The sequence below is a fragment of the Corylus avellana genome, chromosome ca6 (genome assembly GCF_901000735.1).
Source record: "Corylus avellana chromosome ca6, CavTom2PMs-1.0".
NCBI classification, from domain to species: domain Eukaryota; kingdom Viridiplantae; phylum Streptophyta; class Magnoliopsida; order Fagales; family Betulaceae; genus Corylus; species Corylus avellana.
Genome location: NC_081546.1, coordinates 5,909,062 through 5,925,959, shown reverse-complemented (window position 1 = coordinate 5,925,959; position 16,898 = coordinate 5,909,062). Strand labels below are relative to the sequence as shown.

Below are 16,898 nucleotides of genomic sequence, written 5' to 3'. Positions count from 1 at the left end.
AAATATAATTTTTCCATAAAAGAAAAGTAATTAATTACATTATATATATATATACGTTTTTAGAAGAAAAAAAATACACGTACTTCCTTCACACTAACAATTAATTTGCTTCTTCAAATTAAAGATTATATTAATGTCCTTTCAAATTATACAAATTTTGCAATATCTCTCAAATGGCTTAATAGGAAGAAAAAAAATCAAAAGATTAAAAAGACTCATGGCCACATGGGTCAAGACCTACTATATTTTATTTTTAGGGGAAACTTCATAAAGCCCCCCTGAACTTTCAGCGATTTTGACAAACCCCCTTTGAATTTTCAAAACTCTTACTTAGGCCTCATGAACTTCCGTTTTCTTTCACTTTTTACCCTTTTAACTTTTTATACCCATTTTACCCTCAACCAAAACTACGCCGTTTTACCCTCAACCAAAACTACGTCGTTTTGGACTCCAAAACTACACCGTTTTAGGCTTCAAAACTACATCACCACCCAACCCAAAACGACGTCGTTTTAAGCATGATATTAAAATAAAATTAAAATTATAAAAAATAAAAAATAAAAATAAAAATAAAAACCACGAAATCGGGAAGCCACTCCCTTGCCGGTCTGGGGGTGGGCGGACCACCCCTTGGCCCAGAAATGGGGTGGGTCGGCCACTAAAATAAAAGGGGATGGTGCATTTGGGGGGGTGGCCCAGCCAAGGCTGAGGTGGTTTTGGCCACCCCATACATTGCATTATAGGGTGACCCGAAACCACTTGAAGCCCACTTAGGGTGAATTTAGAAGCCCTCCAAAGCTCCCGATCCCCTCTCCCCCCCTTTTTTTTTTTGGCTAAGGAGGTGGATTGGACCACCCCCCCTTGACCATGGGGGGTGGTTTGAAGCCACCAGTCGGCTGAGAGAACCACCAATTCACTATATATATTTTTTTAATTTTTTAATTTATTTATTTTGCTTTCTTTAAAAATAAAATAAAATATATTACCTAAAATAATAGTTTTTTGGTACGTGTAGAGTGTTAATACATATTGTAAGCGGCAGTAGTTTTGAGGGAGGAGTAAAATGGAGTCTCACATCAGAATATTGAAGCTTTAAGGTTTAAAGGGTCCAAGAAGTGAGAGAAAGCGTCCAACACAAAATGAAGTTTAATGAAGACTATCAGCTTGTCCAGTAAGGCTTTATAGGGGCACTATATAATTATAGGGATATTTTTGCTTAAAAAAAAATTAAAGAGGTTTTTTTTTTTTTTTTAGGACAAAAGGGTGTATTGCAAATTTTAGAGGATGCTGATAAATTTTTTAATTCGTGAATATATTGTAAATTTAGTGTTTCATGGGAGGAAATTGCAAAATGACTGTTTTAGAGGGAGTACATGTTTATATATAAAGGATTAAATTCATTTTACCCCTTTAAGTTTTAGAGTTTTTAATTTGAACCATAATGTTTAAAAATTGACAATGTACTCCTTTAATGTTTCAAAAATTTTCAATTTAAATTTTTCATTACTAATTTCCGTTAAATTAGATAAAAATTTATGAAATTACATAATTATCCTTAGGTCTTTTTTTTTTTAAAAAATCGAAAGGTCTGAATTAAATTTTTTAAAAATATTATTAAATGCATTGCTAATTTTTAAATATTATAGTTTGAATTGAAAAATCCTGATACTCAAGGGAAAAGTGATTTAATCCGTACATAAATAAACATCTACTTCCCGGGGCATTTCCAGCTCCTTTTATTCCCTCCAAAGTCTTAAACCCCCTAATCCAAAACCCCATGGCCATCTCCAACACCGCTCTCTTCCTCTTACCATTACAATTCCCGGCCTTCACCACCCAACACTCCTCGCTCCTCTTCCACTCCCCACCACCACCACCGCTCTCACTCAAACGGGCCACTAGTACCTACTTTCGTCCTCTCACTCCGTCTCGCAGAAACCCCTTCGTAGTTCGCAATGACGACGGCGATGCCGACGGCGGTGGCCCCGACGACTACGAAATGGACGAGGAGGAGCTCGAGGAGATCGACAACAAGAAGGACTTCGACATCGAGTACGAATCCCTCGCGGAGGCCTCGGCGGCCGATGGTGGCGACGGCGACATTGCCATGGTGCAGAGCAAGAGCTTCGTGTCCACGCAGGGCTGGGACTCCGAGGTGGTCGTGGATTACAGAATCAACGAGGACGAGTTCCACAAGCTCAGCTTGCTTGACTGCGATTTCTTCATAAGGAAGCCCCCGGACCCCGATAACGATGTCTATGATTTCAGGGAGGTCAGTAGTGGGGTTTTTCTTTTCTAACTTTTGGGTTGAAGTTTGAGGTTTGAATGTGAATCACTGTTGATTCTAATGTGGGTTTTGTGTTTTTTTACTGTAGTTATTGATTTTTTTTTCTTGGGTTGTAGATGTATGTTACTCCTCCTGATACAGATGTTTATGCAATTCCTAGGGTGCTTGCTCCGATGCCTCAGAAGGTAATCTGATTAGTTATTATTTTGTGAAGCAATACACATTCAATTGCCAACTGTTCTATATGTTTATGTAACTACATTATCCCATAATATTTTTCTAATATTCTCCCATAATCATAATAATTGCATATTATTGCAATATTTCTATTGTTAAGAATTATTCTGTAATAATTGCATGATTGCAATCTTCTCATTAGTAGGTGATTATGTAATAGTTATTTTTCTAGAATAAGCCGCAATCCTCTTTATAAAAAGGTTGTGGATGCTGTGTGGAAAATTCGTGGAAAAGAAATACAAAGTTGCATAAGGCATTTGGAGATTGGTCCCCCTAAGTGATCAATTGAGTCCGATTCATCAATTTATCCATTTTCTTTGAATATTGAACGAAAGAAACCATTGGGTTCCTATCACAATTACCACAAACACATATATACGTATATATAAATATATGTTGTGATGCTTAGTAGTGTCATAAGGGAAGGCTCGCAAAGATAGTTTGATTGAGAGTGTGCCAGTTGAAAAGAAGGTGCTCTTCATTGGTTGCAACAGAGTCTTATCTATCCCCCACGTAGTATCTAATGTAATCTCTCTACTTAAGTAATCTATGTTGAGAATAAATTGATTTAGAATTTTTTCATGTGTCCTTTTCCAATTCCTAGTAGGAATGGGCCTAATCTCGACTATTATACATACTTAAGTGTTAAATACAGTCATATGTGGTTAAATTGAGATATCACTATGTTGCTCTCTCTCTCTCTCTCTCATGATTATGGCAAGATGTTTGTTGAAGCCATTTAACTATGTGCTCTGTCACTTCATCCATTCAATATGTTATTAACCGGTGTTCTTCCCCTTTATGTCAAATTATAGTACATTCGCTGCGCCAAGAGTGATTATGGATGCTACAATGTCACAGAGCCACCCATTGATGCACCTCGAGATCCATTATATAAAACTGAGAGGGAGATACAGAAGGTATGAGTAAACTATTGCTGTATTATATGTTATCTTCTAAAATGTTATGCAACGAAAAATTTGATTTTTTTGTTTTTTTGTTTTTGTTTTGCAACTGTTCTTATTCTTTATTGAAAAAGGAAAGAAATACTCGGTTCCTTTCTAGTCTAATCTTATTTTTTCCAATTCACACTAGGATTAAAAAATTTGTACTGATTTATGTCTTTATAGGTGTTCTCTTCTGATTTACTTCAATTTATAGTATCTTAACCTCAGATCATAATTAAGAGACATAAGCAATATTAGGTGGAGTATAATAACTGTGGTCAATGTTTTCTCTATTTGACTTATCAAAAAAAAAAAAGTTTTCTCTATTTGGGTAAACAACAAGAGTAATGCTAGAAGGATGACTAGAGTCCTCCCAAATGTGATGTGACTTTTATAATTATCAATAGATCAAAATTTAATAATAATCATCTCAAATTCAATGGTAATTTTAAAAGCCACATCGTATTTAGGTGGACTTTAGTCTTAAGAACAATTATGTAGATTATGGCATTAGAGTGAGAGTAGTTAACCTTTCTTTGGCAATACAACTTGGAACTTCTTATTTGGTTTTGAACATTTGACCAGCATGTCAGAGATTTGTATTTAATGGATCACTTGAGATGGTAACCAGTCTTTGTTGTCCTGACCTTATGTCAAATAATGCATTGAGTCACCATATTCTTGACTTTTACCTTTTTGCTTCTTGAAAAGTTGAGGACACAGTATTGGGATTACTAAGTGCTATCTGTAGGGCCCAAGTGAGGCTAAGAAATGGGATCTTACTTAATGTATGCAGGTTTGTGTATGATCCTGCATATTTCAGCATCAATGGTTGTTATAAGCTCATTAAGTTCTTTTAATCTTAAAGCAATTGGTCTTTAATGGGCTGTGCTTTATAAAAGCATATGTTGCCATCTTTTGCTCCTCTTGCAGTGATGCTAAACTTTCTTAACTGATTTTCTAAAGTTTAGGTGCTGAATAATGTATGCTCTTAACCTTTTTTTTTTTTTTTTCCTCTTGTTAATGTATTTGACATTTTGAAATTTTGAATCATTTGATCTATCCAACATAAACATTCTTCCATCTGTTGAGTCTTTGCAAACACTTATGTTATTTTCTTTCTATGTTAGTTTTGATGGTTGAAGGAACTGATGTTTAACATCAAAACCAAAGTACTATCTACTCTTTAAGTTATCATTTCCACGAGGTTTAGAATTGGATATTGTGTAAAATCAGGATCATCTGCTTTGGTCCTAAACGTGGTCATGGAGGCTTTTTCTTTGGTCTGGCATATATGTGGCTTAAAAACTTTGATGAACGTCTAGTCTTGTTTAACCTTTGTGACAGAGAGGTGGGTAGGTAGTCTTGCTGAGTCAACTAGCTTCATGATGTCGTTCATTGCAATTCTCAGAAGACATTTGAGGAAAAAAAAAAAAAAAAGGAGAAAAGAGAGATTTTTCCTTGCCTAGTTTGTTTAGCTAGTCTCAGACAGCCTCCTGCACTACATGGGAAGGTAGACTGTACCTTTGGGAGGGGACAATTACTGTTTAAAAAAAAAACTTGAACTTATTTTTTCTATTGTAAATAAAAGAGAAGCATTTGAAGCTACAAGTCTGAACATGTTCACAAGGATGCAAAATCATTAATGTATGACTTTCAATTGATCTGTACAAGAAAGACTAACAAGATTAGGGACCTGCTTTGCTTTAGAATCCTTGGTGGAAAAACATTAGCATCTATCATGAACAAACATATCTTTTGGATTTGGGAATAAACATTTGGCACATTTTTTTTTTCTTTTCTAATTTCAAACTATAAAAAAGTCTGAACTGAAGTTGGTATTTGCCATGGGACAATTTTGGCAGTTCTGTTGGCTGCTGAAATTAGTTTCTTTTGTTTGGAGAGACATGAAATATGAGTTATGACAAGTTAAAGTTTTGGATGGCAAACAAGTAGAGAAATGGAAGAAGAAAAATATGACAAACACACACAATGATGCAAAAAATTTATGTGGTTCGGCACAATGGCCTACATTCATAGGCAGAGACAGAAGTTACTAACAAATATAGACTGCAAAAGATGGTGAGAAACACGCAATTCCAAGTAATACACTAAAGCCTCACTTACTCAAAGAGAAATTTTTAGTATCCAAATTCTTTGAGTGGGCTATTAAACCAAGCTCTTTCTTTCACACACCCACAAAGCTCTTATTCTCAATATGGGTCTCTATACAAAACACATCACTGGCTATTTATAGCAGCTTGAGTTGGTCACACAGTGCCAACCTCTTTACCCACAAGACAAGGAAAGGTCAGTTTTGGCTGCTCATGAAAAACCCGCAATTTGGCTAGGCGGCACGAGGAGTTAGACAAAGCTGCTCCAGTCCTCCTATTAGACGGAAACGCACAAAGTTTTGTCATGTCAGCCAACTTCACAAGAGTGGGAGGCAAGAAAACAAGTTGGGTGGCGGAATCCAGGTTACATTAAATGCACCATAGCTGGCCGAAGGCGAGCCATGCATTACAATATGTTTGGTATGACATATAGGTGATGAATCTCAAAGTTCAGACAACTTCAAAAATATTGAAAATATCAGTAGGCTTGGCACTGTAACAACCCAATAAATTTCAGAATGTCTATTTGATAGCATCGCATGATAGTATGATATGTGGTCATTTTCACAATGCCTTCAATATTGTAGCCGATTCTTTGTTGAGTGACTAATTAATAATATTGCTTATCAAAAAAAAAGTGACTAATTAATAATATTGAACACTGAAAGGATGAATATTATCTTCCTTACTTTTAGCAACAGCATCACTAGGCTGCAAATCTGTTCCAGGTTTTCTTGACGAAGCACTACAGGAACCGAAGGTTGGCTGACCCAGAGTTTGTGCTAGATTTTGAGGAGATTTATGTTATTGATTCCAAATCAAAGTCAATTACCAGAGCTAAAGTTTTGGTGAGGATTTTTGTTTGTCAACATTAGTTTAAAACTGCTATAAATATTTTTCTTATACTACTTGTGGATGTGGAGTTGTTTTTTTTTTTTCAGCAGCCCTTTTGATTTTGGTCAATCATATTGAGCAGTTTAGCTGTTGGACCATGTTCCCAATTTGAAAATGGCAATGCTTTAGGCTATTGGCAAAAACGCTTTAGGTTATTGATGACCAAGTTTGAAGAACAATCTTCCCCATCTTTGCCTACATCTGTTTTATGCCTCCAAAAAAAAAAATGACCCCATAAATGGCAATGAATTTCTAATGGCGGGCATGTTTGTCTTGTTAGCATGATTGGATCCCTTCGCATTTTGTGATTCTTTAACCATAGGTTTCAGTCTTAGTGAGTACATGAGAAATCCTTCTTTTCCTTGCTCATCAACCAAACTACTTTGTCCTTCTATTAATAGTTCTAGCTTATATTGTGACTTTTATGTTTATTTACTTTATTTTGAAAAGAATGATAATGCCTTCTGTAGGTTACAGTTCCAGGAGGAAGAAATAGAGATAGAAAGAGTGATTTGCTTGTAATACGAGATAAAGGGAATTCCTTCAAAATAATTCATTCGGTGAATATCCTTGATCTCTATCATTCTCTGTACATAGATCTGTTTGTTTTTCATGGCCTGATACATTGTTCTCTTTGATGCTTCCAGAGTGAAAAAGATGATCCTACCACTGTGATAGAGAGAGAAGAGTGGGTCAAGACCAGACATGACATGGAGAGACATCTTAGAAAGTTAAGGGACTTTAGTGTTTCAAATTGGTTCTAGTCAATCAGCAGAGTTTTGAGGTTGCTTCATAAAGATATGCAACAAACGAAGATTGTTTGGAGGTGAGCATATGTAAATATATTGACGTTTACACTTTCAGTGTATATTAGCAGCAACATGGGCATATATTACCTCTTTTGCAAATAATTTCTGCTGATGTTTAATAGATGAAGGTTCCTCGGATTTGATGAGTTCTAGGCACTTGTACTAGCTTCCATTTTGTACCTGGAAACGTACTTTACCTTGTATTTTGATTTTGTATGAAGGTTGATAAAAGTTTATGTACTGAAAGAATGGTGTATCAACTTACAGTTCAAGTTCCAATTCTAGGTCTTTTGATCTATTATGAGATGTCTAGGTCATCAACTTGAAAGATGTTGCATTTCTCCTTACATATCTTATGCCAAGGAATACCCCATTGAACAAGAGATTTGTAAGTCATTAACCGTCATCATCACTATCACTATCACTATCACTATCATCTTAGAAAAAGAAAAAAGAAAAAAGAAAAAAAAAACACTTAAATATAAATACCCACTTATTTGAAACCCTAGACTCTTGTTCCACATGACTTTTATTATTATTTTTATTCTTTGGTAATTTTGATGTGATGAGTTTGTCAGAATTGAAACAATTTGCTAGTGCTGGCTTCATCGAGCATAAGGCCAATGGGGTCAGTTTGGTTGGATAATAAAGTTCTAATTAATTTCTCTGACCCAATGGCCAATGGGTGCCACTAATTTTAGTTTGAGAGTACTAGAATTATCCCGTACTTTAATCAGCAGATTGAATCTTGCATGGAGGATTAGATTGATATGTAGTTTTGTGGCTAATAGGGCATTCTACCCTCGAGTTGAGCAAAAACAAAATAAATTTCGTACCCCTTGAATACTTTTCGTTTTGCATCTTCGAGACTTGTTGCACTTTCATGTCCAGGTAATACCCATATAGCACGAACGGATGTTATGTTTTTTCCGGCCAAAAATCTCTTTCAATAAGTCATAAAAGTCAGCCAATTGGTTCATTAATTTGCTTCTTTTGTTTCTTCTCTCTTGGTTCACTTTGTCGAGGTTGGGAAGCGAGTCGTCCATTCCCAAAGAAGAGCATCTTATTATATGAGTTGTTTGAACAATAGAATGCTGCATAATCCCTCTGGTCTGGTGCATGTACATTTGCGCCTGATTGAAGTAGCATTTCATAATTAAATAGTTGAAATGATGAACACACAAGTTTGAATCAGAGAGAGTCACCAACTTCAGTTTTCAAAGTAGTACTGTCAATCTAATATGTCTAGAGTGCAAATGTATGTTTTGGTACAGTAAATTGCCTGAAAGTCTGCAATTTCTGATATGCATGATTAGACAGATTGACAATTAACTGACACTCTCGGATACTTGTCCTTTCTATTGTAGTCAACCGGAAAAAGCTTACCATGAAGTTCATAATACATATATGTTTTTGTTTGTGAAAAATACACTTTTCATCATTGTTGATCTGTTGTTGAAAAGAAAGCACGTTAAATTGGTGGATATTGAAGGGCTTTAGCAAGTGCGTATGAAATGAAACCCTCTCTTCTCTCTTGTGTAAATAGACGAATATATAGGTGAGTAAACTAGAACTACAAGCAACCTTTATGTATAACTTAGATAGATTGAGATTGTACGTAAAGTATGAAGCTTTCCTATATTCTCCGGTCTCTTTGGTGAAGCTCTTCTCTTGTATATATATATATATTTGGGAAAAAAAAAAGTGACAACCTAGCTTGTTTAGGCAGTTCTCAAATACATGTACATGACTTCCTTTAAGTTATGGTACGCAAAAGGGATGTAGCCGCTGGTCTGGCCAATTTACAATACCATGTTTGGATTGTAAAGTTGCTAAAACAAAGAGATAATGGGAAGAACAAATAGATAGTATGAGCATTCATAGTGGTTTATCTAAAATGGTTACCTAAAACCTACTTTTTTTTACCTTAACAAACCACTTTTCAAAACCTGCCTTCTAAATCTCTTTCCTATTTTATTAAAATAATATTTTTCAATTTTTCAATCACCCAATCGGCCTCTACTAGTCTAGGCTGTCTAGCCAGAGAAGAGGGAGAGAGAATAATGGTAAAAAACTTCCCAGAAGGTAGAATCAAATTAGAGAGGAAATCGTCTTATTCATATTGAGATAATATATATAACCGTTGGAAAAATATGACCATTGAAAAAAATATATGGCCATTGGAAAATATGAATGTTTGAAAATATGATTGATGGAAAATATATATATATATATATATATATATATATATATATATATATATATATAATAAAAAGAAGAATGAGAAATAATATTTAAACAAAGTAGAGAAAATTGTTGAGTCTTTTGGAATATGTATGAAAAAGTACAAAAGTAAAGTAGATAATATTTTTTTTAAAAAAAAATTAGCTATAATGGAGAATGTTGATGGAGCGAGTACCCTCTAATAATCAAATTGATACTTTCACTGTTAATTATTTTTAATGTAAAAGCACAAAAAAAAAAAAGAGTAATTTTCGGCCTTTTGGTGAATTATTTATAAATAAAATTCAGGCCTTTTTGTTTAAGGAAAATGGCTTTTAGGTCAAAATTTAAATATTATTAAGTAAAAGCCGGTGTAATAATCTAATAAGGAGTAGCTACTTTATTGCAAAAAATAAATTGCATATCTTATGGTATGGAGTTTAATCTACTACTACCCCTTGTTATTAATCCTAATTTCTAACAGACAAAAATTTGCTATAAACTAGTTTGTAAATAATGCATACAAACGCATCTAATAACGTGATATATGTCATTTAACATGTGAGAAGTAAATATTTTTTATTTTTATTTTTTAATAACATGTACTTCTCGCATATTTTTTATAGCTCATGCCACTTTATTATGTGAGTTTGTATGAATTTACTGCGAATCCATTTGTAACAAATTTTTGTCCATTCCTAACAATCTAACGCGTTTTAATTGAAGCTTATAGATATGTTTAAGGCATGACTAGCTTAATATAAGTGAGTTCAATTATGACCCCCTCAATGCTCCAAACTATATGCAATTCCTTCCTTATTTTTCTTATCCTTTTTAGAGTGAGGGCTTCTCCTCTCAATTTTCTAATGTGGAGTCTTATGATTAGGGAAACTCATTATTCGTCATTTTTAGCCTCCAAAATTTCACCTCACTACAATTGGAGAATTGCTTCCATTATCTCCTTTTGATATAAAAATGATTGGTCTCAATACTTTTTTATATTTTCTCTTTTTCTTATCTTACAAATTAACCATTAGATTTATGGATTTATGTAGCCATCACATAAGTAAATGATAGGCATTACAAATTTAATGGTTGATCTATTGAATTTATAGGAGAATATGAAGAAAATATGAGCAAATTATTGACACTAATAATTTATCTAACACACTTAAGCTCCTCAGCTCCTCTGACAGTGTTAACTCTCGATCTCTTAATCTCTCTTTTCGATTCTATATTATTTATCATTGTTGTGCACGGTAACAATATATAACTAGACTACTACTAAGATTGATAGAAATGTAAACTTTTTTTTCTCACAATTTAGCTTATTGAGCCGCTACCACCACCACCTGACCTTTTCCACATATTTGTACCCTTAATTATTAGATGAAGTCCACAAACTTCTCTTTGGACAGCCCAAGTTTTTGTATTTATTCACCTTAGTAAATAGTAATGTTCACATGAGATTTATGTTTTGTTTTTGTTCTCTTAAAATTGATGTATTTTAATCGGATGGTTTAGATATAATGATGATACCAGATTCTTATCCATCAATCAAACGCCAGACAAGACCATCACAGAATACGACATGCACGTACATCCCACATTTTACGTGTCAAAAACAACCTAGTCCTAGTCTTAGTTCCCACTTGACGCCCTAGAAGTTGATGAAGCTTATCAGTCACAGATTTTAAATTAACTGAAACCCTAAAAAACCATCAAACTAATATCAGTCACGTAGTTAAAGGGAGAGAGAGAGAAAGAGAGAAAGAGACCAATGGGTAAGATGGAAGACGAATAATAATTCAGCATCAGTTCTTACAAAAATAAAAAAATAATTCAGCATCAGATAAAAGCAGTTGGGTTGGCATGGCTTTGTCACCAACCCATAAACAGATAAACAAATCCTCCCCTCCAGTGCCACTCAGAAAGCTTCTTATCCTCCAACTCCAATTAGAAATGCTCCTCTCTCTTTATTATTAAATTCTGTATTTCTTCCATTTCACAAGCAAAGAAGAAGAAGAAGAAGAAGAAGAAGAAGAAGAGGGTTTTGAGAGATGGGGAGGGGCAAGATTGAGATAAAGAGAATAGAGAACTCAAGCAACAGGAATGTGACCTTCACAAAGAGGAAGAGTGGGATCCTGAAGAAGGCTAAGGAGATCAGCGTTCTCTGTGATGCTAAAGTTTCGCTTGTTATCTTTGCCAGCAATGGAAATATGGTGGAATACTGCAGCCCTTCAACTACGTACGTATATGAACTCTCTCTTTTGTTTTCCTGGCAAAAAGGAAGATTTTTTTTTTTTTTTAATTTATTTTATTTTTTACAACTCTCTCTCTCTGTCTCTCTCTCTCTCTCTCTCTCTGTGATGGTGAAGGCTGATTGACATCTTGGAGATGTACCACAAGCGGTCTGGGAAGAAGTTGTGGGATGCCAAGCATGAGGTAGCTGTTGATTCTCTCTCTCTCTCTCTCTCTCTCTCTCTTCTCTGATCATCTATGGTATTCTTCAACTCTTTCTATGAAATGTTTTTTTTGCTAAAAAGATGTTAAGGAACATGAACTATAAATTCTATATATGTACAGATCTACAAATGGGATATGTAAGTCCCTCTCTCTTTCTTTCTAAATATTATATTGTTTTTCATTGAGAAAGAAGACTAAAACTAGATGAAGTGTAACATATATCCATGAACAGATCTGGAAATAAAAGCATTATTCCCTCCCTTCCTTTTCCTTGCAAATATTGAAAACTAAATGGATAGTAGCTAGGTATAAGAAAATAAATATAATATTATATATGCAGATCTATCTTTGTCTGACGGTTTCTTGATGACTAGAAGAAGCCTAGTAATTAAACCGCAGAAACACAACTTCCATAACAGATCTGCTATTAAATTTTCATTTTTTTTCTTTCTTTTGAAGATAAGATCTGCTAATTAAAGTCTAGACACTTTATGGATTTGTATATTTACTTCTTCTTTTGGCTGCTGAGATAAACTAATTGTTAGGGTTTCCAACCATGATAAACTCACAGAACCTCAGCAACGAAATTGATAGAATCAAGAAAGAGAATGACAGCCTGCAGATTGAACTCAGGTAGGTTATTTGGTTTCTTTGCCTCTCTCTCTCTCTCTCTCTCTCTCTCTCTCATGTTGAAGTATATTACAGGCACATGAAGGGGGAGGATATCACATCTTTGAACCATAAAGAGCTCATGCTCCTTGAGGTTGCCCTTGAAAATGGCCTCAGCAGTATCCGCGAGAAGCAGGTTAGTACCAAAATAGTAATTATTTATTTGATTATTGAAGGTTTATTTAACTCTATCTACTCGATCTCTACCCTTTTTGTTGTTGCAGATGGACTGCTGGAGGATGGCTAAGAAAAAAGTACGTGTAGATCCAACCATATATAGTGCATGTGCATTTTATTTTATATCATCTCCCATTTGAATGATAGGATTATAGCATATAACTTATTGGCAAATATTGTTTCTTTAAGCAAAAAGAACTTGTCGATCTTCCTAAGTATCTGAAAGATTTGCTCTTTGCCTGACCTCAAACATTTCTGTGTGGGACATTCCTCAGGACAATTTCTTGGAGGAGGAGAATAAGTGCCTTAATTTCACTCTGGTATATTCTCATTATCCTCTCATTCTAACATGCGCAACTGTAGACAAGCATGTATATCCGAATGTTAGTGGATGAAATATATGATATGTGCAAGTCTTCATGTTGTATGTAAATGTTATGCTTAAATGCGCCGTGCTTGCATTTACGTGCATGTATATTAGTATATATAGAAATAGGCATTTTGTGTGAATGGAGAGGGAAGATCGTGAGTTTTGTGAGCATGCCTCCAAGAATTGTGCACTTGTGGTGATCAACTTCGATCTATTAAACTCAAACATTAACATGGGTGAGGATCATGTAAAGAAACTTGGCATCTAGCTAGCTGCACATTGCTCTAAATAAAACTCTAAAAATAAATAAGAAAAGAAAAAGTGATACAGCTAGAAGTTATCTTAATGATTAGTTCTTTTTGCCCCTAGCTACTACTAGCTAAGTGGCTTTCACTTGTGTACTTTCATGTGTACATGGGACGCCTTACGCTTCCGATGATTATTAATTAACTCTACTAGTACTAACCGTGACTAAGATTCCCAAGCCTGTACTACAGCATCAGCAGGAGATGGCCATGGAAGCAGCAAGCAGAGAAATGGAAGATGATTATGAGCAGAGGGTGAGGGACTATAATATTTCTCAAATTCCTTTTGCTTTCCGTGTGCAGCCTATTCAGCCAAATCTACAAGAGAGGATGCAATGGTAGTACGTAGTTACTGATTTGATTTTAGCTGTCCAGTGTCTGTAATATTTTTCTCCTTATGCTATACTATATGTATAGCATCAAAACCTCCAATAAAAGTGTGTGATCGAACATTTATGGCTTGTGGGATGCGATTATTTCGTGTACCATGGTTGCCTTAGTGTATGATATTTCAACATCAATATATATTACTTGTTATAATTAAGGTCAGTAAATTTGTTCAATCTTTGTGTTATTTTTTTAGCCTATATAAAGACATGCTTTGTGTTATTTTTTTCATTTAAGCCTGAGGAAAATAGAAATTTTAAGTCTTTTGACTTTTGTTGACAAAGAGTTTTCTTCTTGTGAGTGTTCTGGATGTCTAGGCTATTTTTTCATTGAATGGTGGGTGTATTATTTGCTTTGTAACTCATGAAAATTGTCATTGAGTTGTGATCACTACAACTCTATATCCCCATGCATGGTAGATTTCCTTTGGGTGGTGAGTTTAACTATTCTTTTGTTCGTTCTTCGTTTAATTGTTTGTTGTTCTAATTTGGTAGTTGGAATTTTTACCTCAGAAATTTAATTTTTTGCTGCATCAAAATTTAATATTACTTTAAAAATTTAAATGTTTATTCATGGTGGAATTTTAATTGATGGTATAGTTAGAATTGATCGAGATCCCAACTTTGAAAATAATTGATTATCCTTGCATATATACTATGTTAGCATAAACCAGAGCCTTATGAATGAAAACTCTTCTTTATTATGGCATGGGAGCTGAGATAGAAATATATCTGCATTAGGGGAAAGGAGGATTTTCGATTCAATAACTGTTAATTTTATCATTTATGTCTTGATTTTCGAATTATATATAGAATGAAAAATGTTTGTCTCCAGTGCAAAAGCTTGTTTGGTTACAGTAATTGTCTCAAAGTTTGCAATTTCCGATATATATGCATGATTAGACAGGCTGACAATTTACAGACACTGCTAGAGCCTAGCTAGAGTATACTCGTCCCTTCCCATTGTGTCGAAAGTTGAAACAAAAAAGCTAACGATCGATGAAGTTCATACATGTTTGTGTTTGTGAAAATACACTCTTCTTTTTTGATGTAGCTGAAAAGAAAGTAATTAAGCAAGTTAAATTGGTGGATATTGATGGGCTTTTTGGATGTGCGTGTGAAACCCTCTCTTCTCTGTAGTGTAATAGGTGGTGAGTAACCTAGAACTAGAAGTCTAGAAGCAACTTATATTGTATAACCCAGTTGTCAGCAATTTTATTCTCATTTCTCTTCAATTCCTGATGTGACAAAAAAAAGCAAGCCTATGGGGACCAGGATTCCGGCAATGGAAGAAAAATTGCCAATAAGTTTTTTCTTAAATCCTGGCCCTCTAATGATATTTAAAGGTCTATAAGTTGCCACGTGTTTCACTAATTATAAAATAATAAAATATTATTTAAATTTTAAAAAATAAAATAATAAAATAAAATAAAATTATAAAAACATATGCCACCCCATTTTGCCTTATGGGGTGGCCGGCCACCCCAGCTGAACCATGGAATGGCCGCCCCCATGGCCCTAGGGGGTGGTTCGGTCACCCCCAAGGCTCTTGCTTTTTACACTCTCCCATATGCTAATCACGCTTTCCTTCTTCCCAATCCATTTTCTTCTATACCTGCACAAGAAATGCAGAGACCAAGAGGAAGAGCATTGGTCCAAGGGCTCTTGCCATTCTGTTTGTGGGTATTTCAGTTCTTCCATTATTGCAACTCAGGGCCGGAGATCTTGATGGCAACAGAACTCCTAGCCAGGAAAACCATCAAACCAAAACTATAGTTTGCTTGAAAAATCCTTTGATTCCAAGGAAAATCCAAGAAACCCAGCAAAAAACCCCAATTCAAGATCAGTCACTATAGTCAATACCAAAAACTTCACCGAATTTCATCTCCCAAGTGTTTCAGCAAAAACTTCACCGAATTTCATCTCGATAGCGCCTCCGCCGTGAGCTCGTCCTTATCCCTCGTCGAATCAATCCGATGACCGCCCAAGCTCAGCAGCGTTGCGGTGCCGATCTGATCCTTCTTCGGATCGTCTTGGAACTCCGATTTTGATGGCATGATCGCCATGGCCAGCTAAAGCTGAAGCTGATACTCCTCTAATGACATATAGTCCACAGGATTGGCCGCCGCACCCGTGGCGTTGCTAGCCGCAGAAAGTAAATAATATCTTAATATTTTGTTTTACATTTTCTTTTTAAAAGATAAATAATAGTTTATTATTTTATAATTAGTGGGACACGTGGCGACTTGTAGACCTTTGGATAACATTGAAAGGTCAAGATTTCAAAAAAAACTGATGGGCAATTTTTCTCCCATTGCTGGGAATCCTGATCCAGCCTAAGGGGTGGTTTCACTAGTCCTTGGGTGGCTGGCCACCTTATTTTTGCTCAAAGGGGTGGCCGATTCTTGTGTTTTTTTTTTTTTCTTTTTTTTTTCTTTTTTTTTAAATTGCTTATATATATATAAATTTTTTAATACTACTACTTGCCATGTGTCAGCTTTTTATTAGGTTGATGTGAACTTCCGTCAGTTTTTTGACGCAAGTTAGTCAGGAGTGCTAACTCCGTTTTGATCAATAAGTGGGATACCATTTGTGATATAAATTAAAACTCAAGTGCGTAAAAATAAAGAAAAAAAATTATATTTTACCCCTCCAAAGTTTCAATTTTGGCAATCCACCCCCCAAAGTTCCAAATTTTTGCAATTTGATTAATTATATCCAAAACTTCTCATATTGCCCATAATTTTTTTATTTTTGATAAAAAAAAAAAAAAATTCGGCCACTCCTTTGGCTATCTGACCATTTTTGCACCCCAAAAATTTGTTTTTTTTTTAAAAAAAAAAATCAAAAATAAAAATTGGGGGCAATATGAAAATTTTGGGATAATATTGGTTGAATTGCAAAAATTTGAAACTTATGGGGGTGGATTACCAAAATTGAAACTTTAGAGGTCAAATTGCAAATCGCCCCAAACTTTAGGGAGTAAAGTGTAATTTTTTCAAAAATAAAGTTGT

The 16,898-nt window shown here is 34.9% G+C and overlaps 2 protein-coding genes across 2 annotated transcripts; both read left to right on the top strand.

Annotated features, from left to right (window-relative positions):
* The first annotated feature begins 1,719 nt into the window (after window positions 1-1,719).
* LOC132185961 (PLASTID TRANSCRIPTIONALLY ACTIVE protein 6, chloroplastic) lies at window positions 1,720-7,594 on the top strand. The gene is made up of 6 exons (XM_059599785.1): window positions 1,720-2,272; window positions 2,404-2,472; window positions 3,340-3,444; window positions 6,314-6,433; window positions 6,950-7,039; window positions 7,127-7,594. The coding sequence occupies exons 1-6, from the start codon at window positions 1,778-1,780 to the stop codon at window positions 7,241-7,243; spliced, it is 996 nt and encodes a 331-aa protein (XP_059455768.1). The 5' UTR covers window positions 1,720-1,777; the 3' UTR covers window positions 7,244-7,594.
* A 3,923-nt stretch (window positions 7,595-11,517) lies between these two features.
* LOC132184531 (agamous-like MADS-box protein MADS9) lies at window positions 11,518-13,910 on the top strand. Its single transcript, XM_059598203.1, has 7 exons — window positions 11,518-11,759; window positions 11,890-11,956; window positions 12,549-12,610; window positions 12,683-12,782; window positions 12,871-12,900; window positions 13,099-13,143; window positions 13,691-13,910. The coding sequence occupies exons 1-7, from the start codon at window positions 11,572-11,574 to the stop codon at window positions 13,838-13,840; spliced, it is 642 nt and encodes a 213-aa protein (XP_059454186.1). The 5' UTR covers window positions 11,518-11,571; the 3' UTR covers window positions 13,841-13,910.
* Window positions 13,911-16,898: the final 2,988 nt, after the last annotated feature.